This window comes from Oryctolagus cuniculus, chromosome 3, assembly GCF_051225735.1.
Source record: "Oryctolagus cuniculus isolate XC-2025 breed Fujian yellow rabbit chromosome 3, ASM5122573v1, whole genome shotgun sequence".
Classification (NCBI taxonomy): domain Eukaryota; kingdom Metazoa; phylum Chordata; class Mammalia; order Lagomorpha; family Leporidae; genus Oryctolagus; species Oryctolagus cuniculus.
Window position 1 is genome coordinate 117575623 of NC_142869.1, and position 17508 is coordinate 117593130.

Below are 17508 nucleotides of genomic sequence, written 5' to 3' on the forward strand. Positions count from 1 at the left end.
TGGTAGCTTAACCCGCTGTGCCACAGGCCCACTCCTTGTAGTTTGGTTCTTTCCTTTTATTTACCTAGTTTTCAAAATAATGACTATGAATTCATGGATTAAACATTTTTAATAAATTTCATTATATTGTAATTACTTTTCTTATTGAAGCTTAAATTATCCCATCTCTGGTCACTAGGGGCTCTTCTGTTAGCGCCTATATTTTTTTGACATGACCTTGGTGTTAGTCTGTGATGTGCTTCCTTTGTAAACTGTATTTTTAATTTATTTATTTTTTAACTTACGAGCATTTATGCAAAACACAATAAAAATTTAGCAAAATGAATTTAACATTTACTAGTTACTTAGTGGGCTCTTGGGTATTTCCAGTGATGCCTGCCTGGTCTGTCAGGTATACTCTCTTCATTATTATTCTTCATTAAACTTTGCTAGCATGCTTACTGTTACTGTCTGTCTTGCATATGAATTCTTTTCTTTCATGAAGACAAGAAGGCTTGAGGAGTCAATCCCTGGTAACATATTTGGTGACCATGAAGGGACAAGCATGAGTGCAGCAGTAAGTTCTGTGCAACCTTGTATATAGTATTTTTAAATGCTTCAAGCTTATCTTGTTGGTTTTATGCCAGAGGCATGGAATCAGCCATTTCTCCAAGAAGCCTTGGTATCTTTTAATGGAAATGATAGTTCAAAAGCTCAGGGTGGATGGTAAGGATACTTACTCCTGCCATGTTAGTCATTATTTCTAGGCCTATTAAGTGGGATTTATCTATATTTGTTTCTATGTATGTATATTGAGGAGATACATAGAACATTTTGATTCTTAGAAAACTTAAGGAATTCTAAAATTCTCTTATACATAATCCTTTGCTTTATTCCATATTACACTGAAAACAGTAATTGTAATATATCAATTATTATGGAAATAAACTTTTAAAAATTTTATCTCCTTTTCTCCTTTTTTTTTTATGGTTGCTCTGATTTTTCATTATCATTCCATGTAGTCACTGCAAATTACAATCTCTCCCTTTGAATTGTCGTTTAATCTTTGTTCCAGAGGTAACTCTGTAGTTAAAACATAAAAATTTCTATAATGTAAGTTGATGTCAAACTTATTCTCTAATAGCGTGACTAAGTGTAAGTTTAATGTTACCATCTGAAATCAAGTAATGTGAAGTGATGTCATAGTTCATTGATGCTCAGAGTGTGATCCACAGACTGGAGCTGATCTGTGAACTGTTACGGATCTATGAGAAGGTGAATATAGAAATTAAGTGTAAGCATTTAGGACCTTTTATAGCTGTCTGACATAAAGCATGTTATCAGCATTTTGTATAAGTATTGATATCTTACAGGTTGGAAATTAAAGCAAACATAACTGATCCTTTACTGTATACACAAGATGTCTCCAGAAAGTTCATAAGAAATGCATGTTATGAAAAAATATGCAAGGATTTAGAAATTCTTTGGCATCAACATAAATCTATGTTTAATTCCTTTTTTCCATGACCTTTTTGAATTGTTCTTGTGTAGTTGGAAGAAACTGTTTCATATACAAAATTCAACCCTTGCAAAGCTAACAACAGGTATTTTACATACATTATATGAGACAGATATTTGAAAGAAACATGTAGGTGTTCTCTTCTTTTGTCCTTTTTAAATTTTTTTTTTATCTATTTATTTCATTTACTTGAAGGGCAGAGTGAGAGAGAGAGAGAGAGAGAGAGAGAGAGAGAGGCTGACGCTGTGGCACAGTGGGTTAAAGCCCTGGCCTGAAGCACTGGCAACCTGAATGGGAGCCGGTTCTAGACTCGGCTGCTCCTCTTATGATCCAGCTCTCTGCTGTGACCTGGGAAAGCAGCAGAAGATGGCTCAAGTTCTTGGGCCCCTGCACCCATGTGGGAGACCTGGCAGCTTAACATAGCCTCTTACTTGAGTTTTCTATTTGTTGAGTTTGGTGCGTCTCTTTAATAGTATTCCTTAAATGATTGGTGATCTTCAGTTTTATACTCCTTTGACATTTGTGATTTGTGATTCTGTTGGTTGTTGATGCTATTCTTCTTGTGGTAGCCTTCGTTCAGTAACAGTGGAGGAGAGAAGGAATATGTAGTCAGGTATAGATTACACCTGTAGTTTGCCTTCGTCTGTTTGGATTCTTCATGCATTCCTTTGGGGATCACCTATAATTCTATGTTCCTGTCCCTAGTGCCCACAGTTGCTATTTTAATGGACTGTACACACTTCTACTTCTTATCACTCAATCAAGTTGAGGTGAGATTGTGAAATTAGTAGATGCTAATTACCTTAGCTGTTCCCTACGTCATCATCCTGACAGTAATTTAGAGGCCCTCTCTATTTTGTTTTATTTGTTGTTTCTGTTTCTGTTTCTGTTCCCCATAGAAAAGTCTCTTATCACATAGTCGGGGCTGTAACCTGTACTCTTTTTTCCCTCTGTAAATCTGATTTTACCTACTTTATGTCTTTAAAGATTCCTAAAATGTTTGGTACATTGAAAACAATAAGTGTTATAGATTATTTTATGGTGTTGCATATTATTATTTATCTTCTCTGGTGTTTCTAATGAAGTTGAAAGTAGAAGGAATGATAAGAGCATTATTAGTTGTCTCTTTTAGAATCAGGCTGCCATCTTGATTCATACTTATAACTAACATCCTTTAAAAAAGTGATTTATGACTTATAATAGTATCTAGAAGCACTTATTACTGCTTAACAAAAAAAAAAGCAGCCAAATTAATATACACTACTACAAAATGTTCCAAATGAAGAAGCAAAAGCTGTTTCTAGATTGATTAGCATCTGAGAAAAGTATTTTAGGCCTACTCCTTCTCTCAATAATACAGGATAACTATTCAAATTAGGACAGTTTGAAATTCTCGTTCATATTTCAAAGCACAATTAAAATTTTCTTCCCTGGGGTCTTCCAAACTCAAGAATTGTCCCATACTTCCATGATGTTTCTCATGTGTTAATTGTCAGTCTTCTCAAATATTATAAATACTGTTTTATTTAAGGTTCCATTCCACCAAAAAGTCAGACTTAGTTTTAAATTATGGGAAATCCTGAGATTTTTTTTTTTTTGGCTTAGAGGAATGAGTTTTACTAGTGCAACATTTAAGTTTTATTTGAAATTTGTTCTTTATTTTTAAGAGTAACAATTAACACTTGAATTTATAAATATTTTGTAAATCTCTGTCACTTCTGAAAATGTCTCATTGTGCTTTTTAAAAAACCACTAAACTTATTTTTAAAATACATCTCTGGCAATACAAGTATGCTATTTTAGTTTTTTTGTTTGTTTTTTAAGGATCAAAGTAACAATGAAATTATGATCGGAGTGATGTCAGGAGGAATTCTGATTTATAAGAACAGGGTACGAATGAATACCTTTCCATGGTAAGAACTTGTTACAAACTTAATTTTACCACTATATTACCAAATATGATATGTGATATTAAAGAAGGTAACTGTTTATTTTAATGCTGGCAAATTATTATGGTGCATCTTCTACTTTATCACACTTGGAACCTACAAAAATTATTTCATAATTGCTTATTAAAATACAATGAATTTTTCTTTTAGAGAATCTCTAAATATTCGCTGTTGTAATAACATTAGTGTTTACTGTGACTTCCACCATGGCAGTGCTGTAAGTACAGCATTTCACGTAAGTGCATTCAGTGGAGTGCCCATTTGTTACTTCTGAATAGGCTGCAACAAAGACCCAGTATTTCGGTGGCTTAAATCGGTGCAAGGAAAGTGTGATGTCTCCACTGGATTTATTTCTTGTCTGGAATCACTTTACCACGTTGTCCTTGTCCTCATTGTCCAGGATGACTTACCAACTCACTTTTGTATTCCAGAATTGGGAAAATAGAAAAACAGCATTTTCCACTTGCTTTAAAAGGATAACTTTAAAATTGTAAAAATCACTTAGTGGTCTGGTCTTGTGTATATCTAATATTTTATATTTGTGTCAGTGTGTGTTTGATATATTTTAAAATTTTGAAGAATTTTACAAAACTAATGATTTTCTTTAGGGGAAGAACCAAATATAACAGAAATATATTGTATTAATCTGTTTATTTTTATACCTCCTGAAAGATTTTCAGTATTTATGATTTTTATTTAATTAATTTTTATTTTTATCTTGTTAACATCAATTTACTTTTTAAAAATTTTTTTTTTTTTTTTTTTTTTTGACAGGCAGAGTGGACAGTGAGAGAGAGAGAGAGAGAAAGGTCTTCCTTTGCCGTTGGTTCACCCTCCAATGGCTGCCGCCGCCGGCGCGCTGCGGCCGGCGCACTGCACTGATCCGATGGCAGGAGCCAGGAGCCAGATGCTTTTCCTGGTCTCCCATGGGGTGCAGGGCCCAAGCACTTGGGCCATCCTCCACTGCACTCCCTGGCCACAGCAGAGGGCTGGCCTGGAAGAGGGGCAACCGGGACAGAATCCGGCACCCCGACCGGGACTAGAACCCGGTGTGCCGGCGCCGCTAGGCGGAGGATTAGCCTAGTGAGCCACGGCGCCGGCCACTTTTTAAATTTTTTTACTTTATTTCTGTATTAGAGATAGATATCACCCATCTGCTAATTTATTTCTCAAATGCCACAGCTAGGTCTGGGCCAGGATAAAGCCAGGAGCTAGATCTCCTATGTGGTGGCAGGAACCTGCTCACTTGGGTCATCAACACTGCTGTCCAGGCACACATTACTGGGAAGCTGGAATCAGGAGTTAAGAGTCCAGACACAAAACCAGTTCTTCTAATATGGAATGTGTTGTGTCAAGGCACCTTAACAACTGCACCAAATGCCCACAGCAATTTTTGTGTAGTTATTTTACTTTTTATGGAGATAGTATACCTAACAGAAACAAATATTTTAGCAAACTGCCACAACTTTACTAAAAAAAAAAAAAAAAAAGATCAGTTTCCTAGATAGGTCACAAAACATGAATAGGGAAATGTAAATTCAGGAATGGATTGACAAAATAGATTTCATTTAAATTAAATACTCTGTTCTTTTAAAAGACACTCATAAGAAAAGGCAAGGGCAAGATACGGTCTTTTTCAAAATAAATATCTGATAAAAGAGTTACAAATTGAATCTATAAGGAACTCTTAAAGCTCCTTAGTAAGAGACAACTTGATTGAAAGAAATTGGCAATATGTTTGAATGACATTACTTCCTCCAAAGAAAAAATGGAAAATAAGCACTTGAAAAGATTCTCTTCACTAATGAAATGTAAATTGGGATTGCTCCAGTTAAAAAGACTGACAGTACCAAGTGATGGCAAGAAAATGGGACACCTAGAGATTTATTACATTACCAGTGGGAATGCAAAATACTATGCCAATTTTGGAAAGCAGTTTGGCAACTTTTCCTTAAAGTTACTCATAATTTCATTTTTGGCATGTAATACAGCCAATTCTTTTCCTTTATATCTAGTTTATTCCTGTATATCTAGGAAATCCTAAGTTTGTATAAAGATTTGTCCACTAATATTGGCAGCTTCAGCATTCATCATAGTATAAAATGAAAATCCAAATGTCTGTCAGTTGAAAGAATAAACAAATTATGATACAGCCAGACAATGGAATTTTGCTCAGTATTGGAAAGAAGTGAACCCTCAAAGCATTATGTTAAGTACAAGACACTAGACACAGAAGTCTACATTGCTTGTTGCCAATTTATATGAAATACTTAACTTGGAAACAAATTGTAGAGACAAATATCAGTGTTTGCCTGAGACTGAAAATGATAACAGCCTATTAACTGCACAGAGGCAGGAAGGGCCCTTTCTGCAATGATGGAACTATGACATGATTGTTGTGGGTGGTGGTTATACAACTGAATATATTTGTCAAAACTCATTGAATTGTTCACCTAAAATCTGTAAATGTTATGGTTTATGTACATTATACCTCTGTAAAGCTCATCCATGAAAACTAAATATCACTTAGTGTTTCATCTCAGATCTTGGGGTTTTTTTTTTGTTGTTGTTTATTTTATTTATTTGAATAGACAGAGTTACAGAGAGAGGTAGGGACAGAGAGGTCTTCCATGCGCTTGTTTACTCCCCAGATGGCTGTAACAGCCAGAACTGCACTGATCCGAAGTCAAGAGCCAGGAGCTTCTTCGAGGTCTCCCCTGTGGGGGCAGAGGCCCAAGGACTTGGGCCGTCCTCTGCTGCTATCCCAGGCCATAGCAGAGAGCTGGATCGGTAGAGGAGCAACCGGGATTAGAACCGGCGCCCATATGGGATGCTGGCACTTCAGGCCAGGGCTTTAACCGGCTGCACCACAGCACCGGCCTCTCAGATCTTGTTTTTAAAAAGGATTTATTTATTTATTTGAAAGAGAGAGAGAGATCTTCCATCCACTATTTCACTCTCCAAATGGCCACAACAGCTGGAGCTGGGCCTATTAAAACCAGGAGCCAGGAGCTTCTTTTGGGCCTCCTTCGAGGGTGCAGGGGCCCAAGCACTTGGGCCATCCTATGCTGCACTCCCAGGCACACTAGCGGGCAGCCAGAAGTAGAGCAGCTGGAACTCCAACCAGCATTCATAATGGGATGCTAATGGTGCAGGCAGTGGCTTTACCTGCTATACAACAACACTGGCCCCATCTCACTTCTTCTAAATATTTCTTATATAATTCAAATTGTGTAACATTAACTGCAGGATACAAAAAAATGAAGATGTGGTTCCTACCTATAAGTGCAGATATGACACAGAAAAATTAATTACAAAGCACAATAAGCAAATGTATTAGAGGTGTTAATAATTAACAACCTTTTAAAACAGAAAGCATCAGGCTCAACTAGTTTCACCGTTGAATTCTAACAACTATTTAAGGCAGGAATGATACCAGGTGTTTCTAATATCCTCATGAAACCAAAAGCAAAGGGAACACTTCCAACTCATTGTGTGGTGTGACAATTTAAATAAGAGATTTTCTGAAAAATAGTGGTTTTATTTGGGAATGACATACCAATAGGACTAGGAATGCCATACTAAACTATGTGTGTATTTGAGAAGGTTGAGGCAAGGGAAAGTTTTTAAAGGCAAAAAGTGAGAAGCTTACATAAGCAGCTTAGACACAGACTTGTCTTGGAAACCCAAGGCAAGAGTTGGCATCAGATCCTCAGTGTAGGTGCTGTTGCTGAGCAAGTGTCCTGTTGAGAACCTCTTGTCTGAATTGTTGTAGTCATAAAAAATAGTAAAGATAAACTTTGTTACAAAAATCTGTGGCTAGGCTGGCACGGTGGCTCACTAGGCTAATCCTCTGCCTGCGGTGCCGGCACCCTGGGTTCTAGTCCTGGTTGGGGCGCCGGATTCTGTCCTGGTTGCTCCTCTTCCAGTCCAGCTCTCTGCTGTGGCCCAGGAAGGTAGTGGAGGATGGCCCAGGTGTTTGGGCCCTGCACCCGCATGGGAGACCAGGAGAAAGCACCTGGCTCCTGGCTTTGGATCGGCACAGCGCGCCGGCCATAGCAGCCATTTGGGGGGTGAACCAACAGAAAAGGAAGACCTTTGTCTCTGTTTCTCTTTCTCTCTCTCACTGTCTAACTCTGCCTGTCAAAAAGTAATAATAATAATAAAAAGAAAGTGTATTCAATCTCTCACACTCTTTCTCTACCTGTTGAATAGACAAATTAAAAAATATTTAGCAGGGCAAACTTTAAAATATAGCACTTTAAAATTGGTAGAGAAAAGTTAATGATTAAGGAAAAAATTAAAAAAAGAGAAGACATGAATTATCAATATCATGAGGGAAAGAGGTGATATCACTATAGATCCTACAGTCATTAAAGCATCATAAAATAATATGAACAGATTTGGGTATATGAATTTAATGAATACATTCCCCAATATAGATTAAATGGGCAGATTCCTCGAAAAACACAAAGTGACCCAAGCAGAAACAGAAAATGTCAGTAGTTTTAAATAACCTGTTAAATACACTGATTCTAAAACTGGACCTACAAGAAAGGAGAACTATAGTTACTTGTGAACAAACACTCAAAAATCATTAATAGAACTATAGCTAATTGAATTCAGTAGTACATAAAAGGGCTAATTCATCATGCCCAAATTAGGATTATTCTGGGAATGTAAGGTTGTTTTAACAGCTGTAAATTGATCAGTGTAATTAGCCTTACTATTTTAATTGCTTTGAGAAAATTGAACATTTTTATTCATGAAAAAAATAACCTGGGGAACTATAAGTAAAAGGTGTTTTCCTGTTCTGAGAAGGGAATCTATTAAAAAAAAAATCTGCTAGTGAAAGTCTCAAAGCTTTTCATGAAAGATCAGGAACAGATCTGCTTACTCTTGCTACCCCTCTTCAGCTTTTTGCAGCAGGTTCTAATTAATGGTTAAGGTAAGAAAAAGCTTATAAAAAAGGATGTATAATTGATTTATTTTAGATAAATGTACATATGTAGACTAGCTTAAATAAAAGAATGAAAAAGTTTTATAGTAAGCATAACAAGATTAGAATTGCAGTATTAATATATGCAAACTGGTCCAACCAGTTTAGAAAAGAGTTTCTATCAAAGTTCAGTATATATCTATCAAAAGACCTAGTCATTTCACTCCTAGTATTTAGCCAGATGAAATTAAACCAGATGTCTGTATACAAAAACTTGTACACAAATGTTCATAATAGCTTTATTTGTATAAGCCAAAAACTAGAAATAAGCACCAATCATGAGGTGATAAATATACCATCCATATTGTGTTACATCCATAAAATGGAAATACTCTTCAGCAGGAAAGAGGAAAAACAAGTAGTGCATGTTCTCCTTTATATGTGGGAGCTGAGATTTGTAAAAAATAGTAAAAGAAACACCTGTGTGTAAGTTTTGCTGCAAATATAGTATTTTGTCAGACTTTGATTTGAATCTGATTGTTCAGAATTATATACTACTGTACTTTTAATATCTGTGACTTTTAAAATTTGTATAAGTAGAGTTGACATCTTTTCATTTGATTATTGTTTATAACCCATGTCTATATTCCTGCTGAACTAAAGTTCTTTTACTTTTTATTTGTTGAACTCTTTAGTGGAGCTGAGTCAAGCCTTTGACTAATGTAAATTAAAAATGTTATCTCAAAAAAAATGAAAAATACAACAATGTAGATGATCTCCAAATACTTAGGCTGAGTAGACAGTGACAGATAAAGAAGAGTATATACTGTGTGGTTTTATTTATATAAAATTTAGAAGATGCAAATAGGGGCCGGCACTGTGGCATAGTAGGCCAAGCTTCTGCCTGTGGTGCCGGCATCCCATATGGGCACCGGTTCGTTTCCTGGCTCAGTCAAATAAATTAAAAAAATCTTAAAAAAAAAAAAAAAGCTGAAAAGTAATCTGTAGTGACAGAAAGCAAATCACTGGTTATCTGCAGGGTCAGAAAGTGGTAGGTTTCTAAAGGGGAATTAAAGTGTTAGGAAGAGTCTTTGGGGAATGATAAATACACGCACCATCTTGATTGTGATGACAATTTGCTAAGTATATTCATATGATAAACTTATAAATTGTACACTTTAAGCATGCAACTTTATGTCAGCTATAACAATGAATTGGTTAAAAATAAAGAGGAAGGGGCCAGCGCTGTGGCAAAGTGGGTTACCGATTTAAGTACCAGCTGCTCCATTTCTGATTCAACTCTCAGCTAATGTGCCTGGGAAAGCAGTGGAATATGGCCTAAGTCTTTGGGCCCCTGCACCCAGAAGCTGCTCCTGGCTCCTGGCTCCGGATTGTCTCAGCTCCGGCCGTTGCGGCCATTTAGGGAGTGAACCAGTGGATGGAACACCTTTCTCTATGTCTCTGTCTCTCTCTCTGTAACTCTGTCTTTCAAATAAAAACAATAAGTCTTAAAAAAAAATAAAAAGGAAAAGCAGTCAAACAATGTCAGAAGTAACCACCCAAGCAATATAAAATGAATATGTAATTGCATATTTACCATTCCAGTAGAAACAGAAAACTTCGGACAGTTAGCAAAAAAATATTGTGGTAGAGATGAATACAAGTAGGTCAGTTATTACTAGAATTTAATATGTTGAGGGGCCAGCACCGTGGTACAGTAGGTTAATCCTCGGCCAGAGGCGCCAGCATCCCATATGGGCACTGGTTCTAGTCCTGGCTGCTCCTCTTCCAGTCCAGCTCTCTGCTATGGCCTGGGATAGCAGTGGAGGATGGTCCAAGTGCTTGGGCCCCTGCACTCATGTGGGAGACCAGGAAGAAGCACCTGGCTCCTGGCATTGGATCAGCGCAGCTCCGGCCATTGCAGCCATTTGGGGAGTGAACCTGTGGAAGGAAGACCTTTCTCTCTGTATCTCTCCCTCTCACTGTCTATAACTCTACCTCTCAAACAAATAAAATATATATATATAAAAGAATTTAGTTTGTTGAACCTTTAAATTGAAAGATAATCAAACTGGATTTTTTTAAATGACTTTACTGACATAATTTATGTATGATAAACTTGCCTATAAAATGGAATAATTCAGTGCTTTTTAAATATGTATACAAAGCGCAAAATCACCATAATCTAATTTTGAAATATTTTCATTATTCTGAAATTCTGTCTTGTACCATTAGGAGTCATTTGCCATCCGTGCTCTGCTTTCCACCCATCCCCAAGGCAATCACTAATTACTTTTTTTTGCCTAAGGATTTACCTATTCTGGATATTCTGTTAATTAAGATTATTTACTATGCAGTCTTTTGTGATTGCCTCCTTTGATTTAGTATGCTTTTGAGGTTCACCCATGTTGTAGCTCGTGTTAGTACTATGTTTCTTTTTATTGCTGAATGATAGTCCATCCTGTGATTATACCTCATTTGATTATCAGTTAGTCAGTTTTCCACTTTCAGTCTATTAAGAATAATGCTAAGGGCTACCACCTGTGATGCCACCATCCCTTATGGGCACCGGTTTGTGTCCTGGCTGTTCAGTTTCCATTGCAGCTCCCTGGGCCAACTACTTGGGTCCCTGTACCCACATGAGAGACCTGGGAGAAATTCCTGGCTCCCGGCTCCTGGCTCCTGGCTTCAGCCTGGCCCAGCCTTGGCTGTTGATGGCAATCTGGGAAGTAAACCAGTGAATGGAAGATCTCTGTCTCTCTCTGTTTTTCTCCCTGTCTCTGCAATTCTGACTTTCAAGTAAATAAATTAAAATCTTTTTTAAAGAATAAAGCTAGAATGAACATTCACATCCAAATTTTTATGTGGCCCTGTTTGAATTTCTCTTGAGTATGTAACTAGGAGTAGAATTGCTGGATTTGCCAAACTGTTTTCAAACAAAGCAGCATTACTTCACCTTTTTCAATATACCCAGTCTGGGGAGTGTGAGGTCATTTTTCATTCTATCTCTTATTTGCATTTCCCAAATGGCTAATGCCATCGTACATTTTTCCATGTGCTTATTGTTATTTCATCTGTCTTTGGATTATTAAAACTGGATTTTTAAAAATATATCTGTACACTATTTACAAGAGACTTAAAGCATAAAGAGAGAGTAAAGTTGAAAGTAAAAGCATTGAGCCGGGGCCGCGGCTCACTAGGCTAATCCTCCACCTGCGGCGCCGGCACCCCGGGTTCTAGTCCTGGTCAGGGCACCGGATTCTGTCCCGGCTGCTCCTCTTCCAGTCCAGCTCTCTGCTGTGGCACGGGAAGGCAGTGGAGGATGGCCCAAGTCCTTAGGCCCTTCACACGCATGGGAGACCAGGAGGAAGCACCTGGCTCCTGGCTTCGGATCAGCGCAGTGCGCCGGCCGCAGCAGCCATTGGGGGGTGAACTAATGGAAAGAAGGAAGACCTTTCTGTCTGTCTCTCTCTCTCTCTCTCACTGTTCACTCTGCCTGTAAAAAAAAAAAAAAAAAAAAAAAAAAAAACCAGGAAACTTGCATTGAAAAGATAAAACAGGAGAGGCCAGCACAGTGACATAGCAGTGCCGGCATCCCATATGGGCACTGATTCGAGTCCCAGCTGCTACTCTTCCCAGGTCTCTGCTGTGGCCTGGGAAAGCAGTAGAAGATGGCCCAAGTGCTTGGGCCCCTGCACCCTCCTGGGAGACCCAGAGGAAGCTCCTGGCTCCTGGCTTCGGATCAGCTCGGCTCCTGTCCTTGCGGCCATTTGGAGAGTGAACCAGTGGGTGGAGGACTTCTCTCTCTGCCTCTGCTTCTGCTTCTCTATAACTCTGCCTTTCACATAAACAAATAAATCTTTAAAAAAAAAAAAAAAAGCCTATAGAGACCAAGAGGCAACTGTTTGAGCTACATAATTATTATACAAAATAAGAACCATTTCAAGGGCTTTTATTTGTCGATATTTTTCTGAAAACATAACTATGTACAGAAAATATTTATGGAAAATACAAGTCGTACAAAAATTGACTTTATGCCAAAGAACATTCAGTTCTTAATAAAAATTAAGACCATTATTCATCGTTTGATGTTTTTATGGGATTTGTGAAGTTAAGGTGATTTGAAACTAGCTTAGAATTTTCTTCTCTTGATTATTTGGAAATGAGTAGTTCTTTTCTTTTTATTTGTAGCTTATGTGATTTCTCCTAATGGAAATTAATGTAATTTCTTAAAATGTAGTTAGCTATTTATACAGTTTTTTCAGTTTTGGCACTTGGCTTCCTTTCTTCCCATAAACACAGTCTATATTTTATCCAGTCTTGTCACTTTCCAGAAAAAATGCCCTGTGTCATGTGACAGAATCACCTCAATCTGTTATGTTTCAATGAAAATTCAGGATACAAATGTAAAATTTTTCATTCTGAAATCCAAACATTTCCAGACAAACATGCTTGCATCTGACTCATACATCTGCCTTCTGAAGTGATTGAAGGGTAAGAAGTTGACCTTAGAGAATGTGGAAAGTTTTTTGGATGGATAGGGTTATAAGCTAAGACCCAAAGTTAAAATTACCTTGAAAATATTTACTTAGTAGATTGGGAGATGATCTCAAAGCAAGATTGCTAAGTAAGATTGAATCTTTTTTTGATTTTAGGATTATAATGTGATATTTTATGTATTTGTAATACATGTAATCATACTGATTAGACTAGTGAAAATTTGAGAACTCTCATTCTATGGGATGAATACAAGAAGAGAAACATAGAAATATGAAATAAAAATGCTTTTTAAAATTAAGTACAAATATATTTAGCTCAATGCCATAAAGTGTGAAATTTACATTTTTCCTCAAGTATTGCTTTAAGTGAAGTTTAAATAAAAACTTTAATGTTATTATTTCTTGAAATTTAAATTTTTGATATGTGATTTAATTATTTCTCAAGATACAAAATTGGGGCCCAGTTGCTCCTCTTCCAGTCCAGCTCTCTGCTGTGGCCCGGGAAGGCAGTGGAGGATGGCCCAGGTGTTTGGGCCCTGAACCCGCATGGGAGACTAGGAGGAAGCACCTGGCTCTTGGCTTTGGATCGGCGCAGCGCGCCAGCTGTAACAACCATTTAGGGGGTGAACCAACGGAAGGAAGACCTTTCTCTCTCTCTCTCTCTCTCTCACTGTCTAACTGTGCCTTTAAAAAAAAAAAAAGATACAAATTTGGCAAGTGGAGAGTACATGCTAGATACTCTGACAAAATTTTAGTTGATTAAGCATATAGATTATAATAATTTTCCTATGAGGCACCAAAAACTTTGGATTCTTTAGGTACTGTTTGTATATATACAGTATATTATAAAATACCTAAATATTACTAAATATACAACTTACGAAATTATTTTTGTAATTATTTTTTTAATTTGTTAATATTTTATCTTTATTCAGTAAATAATCTGTTCTCTTTTGTTCAGGTTGAAGATTGTAAAAATTTCATTTAAATGCAAACAGTTTTTTATTCAGCTTAGAAAAGAATTGGTGAGTATTGATCTAATAAGTGATATAAATGAAGTCTTTTAAGAAATGCCCATTCATGATAGAACTTTTCTTTCATACAAGTGACAGTGCAAATACTACTGTTGATAATAGCCTGCTATTACAAGGTGTATTTGTTTCCCTAATGTACCTGTGATTTTTCTAGACATCTTGTCTGCTATCTCTTGAACTTAGAAATTTATTTGTCATATTTGGTGTTCATTGTCAGTCCCCAGGATTCTTTCATGAGAGCAGTAACTGGGCATTTTGTATATTTTTTTTCTACTAAATTTATAGCACTTCCTTTCATAAATAAGCTTGTTTCATTCTAGGTAAACTGATTGTTTAGTGTCTAGTCATTAACTCACCACATATTTCCTTTATATGTTTGAGTAGTAATGTCTTTTTATATGTTAGGATGATGAATTGTCATAGAAAGTACAGTGTTGGAAGTAATTTTGTCTCTTAAATGGTTTTATCTGTTTCATCAAATTAAACTAATTTTATCACTTGCTTTATATTATTTCTAAAAATTCTGAGAAATCTTGGCAGTGCAGATTTCAATATGGTTGTGTGTTTAAAATGTGTTTTAATCAGTTATATTTCATGAAAGGATGCTGATCTAGCAAGTTATTTGGTTTATCATCTATATTCATAAAATATGGAAGTTTTTTTCCCAAGAGACATTTTATTAAAATTAAGCATACCTTGGAAAAGTGCTTATTTTAGGTATACAACTTGATAAAGTATCAGCTCTTCACAGATGAGTATGTAGAACATTACCCAGATTCTGATGATGTTGCTGACACCCATTTTTAGTCATTGCCACTCTCAAGAGAGAAACATTTGTATTTTCTGTATTTGTATCATTTGTATTTTCATGGATTTAGTTTGCTTATTTTTGAACACTAAAAGAATGAAATAATATATGTCCTTTCTTTTTCCTTAACATTGTTTATCAGATTCATACATGTTGTTGCACGTAACATTAGTTTGTTCCATTACGTGTAGTGTTCTCTTGAATGAATGTACCATAAATTAGTTATCCATTCTTTATTAGTGAACAATTTTGCCATTTCCATATTGGTGATATTATGATTAATGCTGTTAATATTCTTATATGTTTTATTGAATATTTAGAGAAGTAAAATATAATAAATCTTATTAAATGGAAAACAGAACAAATCTTTAAGTAATTATCGATGGCACTGTAGATTTTTTTTTAATTTGCCTACTATTATAGTATTATTGGTAATAATGATAATAGTTATAATATCTGATATTTATTTAGAACTTACTTTATACCTGGTAATATACCAACCATTTTCATATCATTTAAGCCTCACACTCATTCTCTGAGGTAATGTATCAGTTTAGAATGTGTTTACCCACATTTAACAACAGCAGTAAAGTTCAGCTGACTAAAGATTGTGTACGGGTTATCTCTGCAGGTAACCCTTTTCTCTCTAAAGTGTCTCTCTGTTTTTAAATACTTAAACTTTATAGAATATGGGTGGATGTTTTGCTCAATAGTTAAAATATCACTTGGAATGCCTATATCCCATATCAGAGTGCCTGGGTTGGAGTCCTGGCTGCACTTGTGATTCTTGCTACCTGCTAACGTGCGTGAGAGACAGTAGTTGATGGCCCCATTACCTAGGTTCCTGCCATCCATGTGTGAAATCCAGATGGAGTTCCTGACTCCTGGCTTTGGCTGGCCCACCCCTAGCTATTGTGGGCATTTGGGGAGCAAACCAGCAGACTGGATGTCTGTCTCTCTCTCTCCCTTTCAAAGAAATAAAATAAACAAAAATCTTTTTTAAAGAGAAACATCAAAACAATTTTTTAAAAATTTTAATTAAATTTCATGCAATGTGTTTATCTCTCAGTACAACATTTTGGGTCCACTGTTTTCAAACCATGGGTAAATTATTTGTCGCTTTCCTAACACAATTCATAGAATGTCACAATCATATATAGCCATTTTGGAACGTATTCCAGGTGTCAAAGGCAGGGAGGGGTGCATGCATTTTAGATGTGCTGACATTGAAAAGCATTACTGTAACATACTCATCATGAGACATTCTTTGTTATTCTACATGATGCTTATGATATGTGATACGACATATAAACTATATTAAAATAAAAGATTGAAATTTGGACAATGTTAAAATTAATAACTTTTCATCAAAAGATATCATTTAGACAGTGAATGAGCAAATGTGTGTATGATATACATATTATAGAAGTCCTTGATTATATATACTATCTGTATATGTTAGTAACTTGACCAGACACTTCACACATGAGGATACATGACCACTAACATGAAAAGGTGTTGAATCTCATTAGTCATCATGAAGTTACAAATTATAACCAACATGTGCTACTTCTACATATTCACCATATAGAAAGACTGATTGTAGTTAGTATGTGGAGCATATAAAGGCTAATGGGAGAGAATATGTTTTCATCTAATCATTCTGGAAAACTGTTGGGCATTTTGTACTAAAGCTGAACATATGCATATCTTATGACCCAGAAATATACATTCATGTCTACCAGACAACAAAACAGAAATGTATATTTATAGTGTCATTATTTTTCTACCCCCAAACTGGAAACATCAAACGTCTGTCAGCAGTAAAGGGTGTAAGTAGGCTGTGGTGTATTCATTACAGTAGACTGCTAAGAGGAAGATAAGTGGGTGAGTTTCTGCTTCACAGCCACATGGATGTGTACCAGCAACGTGTTGAACAAAATAAGCCAGACCTAAAAATGTGTTTTGTGATTCAGTGTATATAAAATGATGAAAGTGAGAAGAATAATTAGCTTTGGGAATATAATGTGGTAGAAAAGGGAGACAAATATACATGTAAAGTGGTAGTGATGATCCATTTCTTGATCTAGGTTGAGGTAAAATGGTTCCATTCATTGTGTGAGAATCAGAACTGTACATGGATTGGATGTATATTTCTCTATATATAGTTTACTTCATTAAAAGTATTTAGTAATTTAACTTTTCTTTTTTTTTTTTTTTTTTTTTTTTGACAGGCAGAGTGGACAGTGAGAGAGAGACAGAGAGAAAGGTCTTCCTTTGCCGTTGGTTCACCCTCCAATGGCCGCCGCGGCCGGCGCACCACGCTGATCCGATGGCAGGAGCCAGGAGCCAGGTGCTTTTCCTGGTCTCCCATGGGGTGCAGGGCCCAAGCACCTGGGCCATCCTCCACTGCACTCCCTGGCCACAGCAGAGGGCTGGCCTGGAAGAGGGGCAACCGGGACTAGAACCCGGTGTGCCGGCACCGCTAGGCGGAGGATTAGCCTAGTGAACCGCGGCGCCGGCCCTAGTAATTTAACTTTTCAAGAACATTAAATGATAATACTTTAGAGTTAATTATTTTTATATATAATTCTAGAATAGTATTCAGAAGTGCTGAATGGCCTCCTTTACTTGTTTATAATAGAGAGGTTATGAAAACATGATGATACATCTTAAAGTTTAATTTGTAGGTCAGAATTTACATTTTGAAGCAAAACATAGTTAATAAGCTTTGAAAAACAAAGTTTCTAAGGGTTTTATAGTTTACCTCTAACTGTGATC

General features: G+C 36.4%; 1 protein-coding gene across 9 annotated transcripts in view; it reads left to right on the forward strand.

Annotated features, from left to right (window-relative positions):
* PTPN4 (protein tyrosine phosphatase non-receptor type 4) overlaps nt 1-17508 on the forward strand; it is a 190873-nt gene that overhangs the window by 112822 nt on the left and 60543 nt on the right. For 6 of the 9 annotated variants that reach the window (XM_017342790.4, XM_002712375.6, XM_089329339.1 and 3 more), the window contains 2 exons: nt 3323-3411; nt 13847-13910. In XM_017342790.4, coding sequence (XP_017198279.3) covers nt 3323-3411; nt 13847-13910 — 153 coding nt within the window. Of the gene's footprint in view, nt 1-484; nt 557-3322; nt 3412-13846; nt 13911-17508 lie in introns of all 9 variants that reach the window. The other 3 variants (XM_051848751.3, XM_051848752.3, XM_089329337.1) reach the window with 1 other exon arrangement.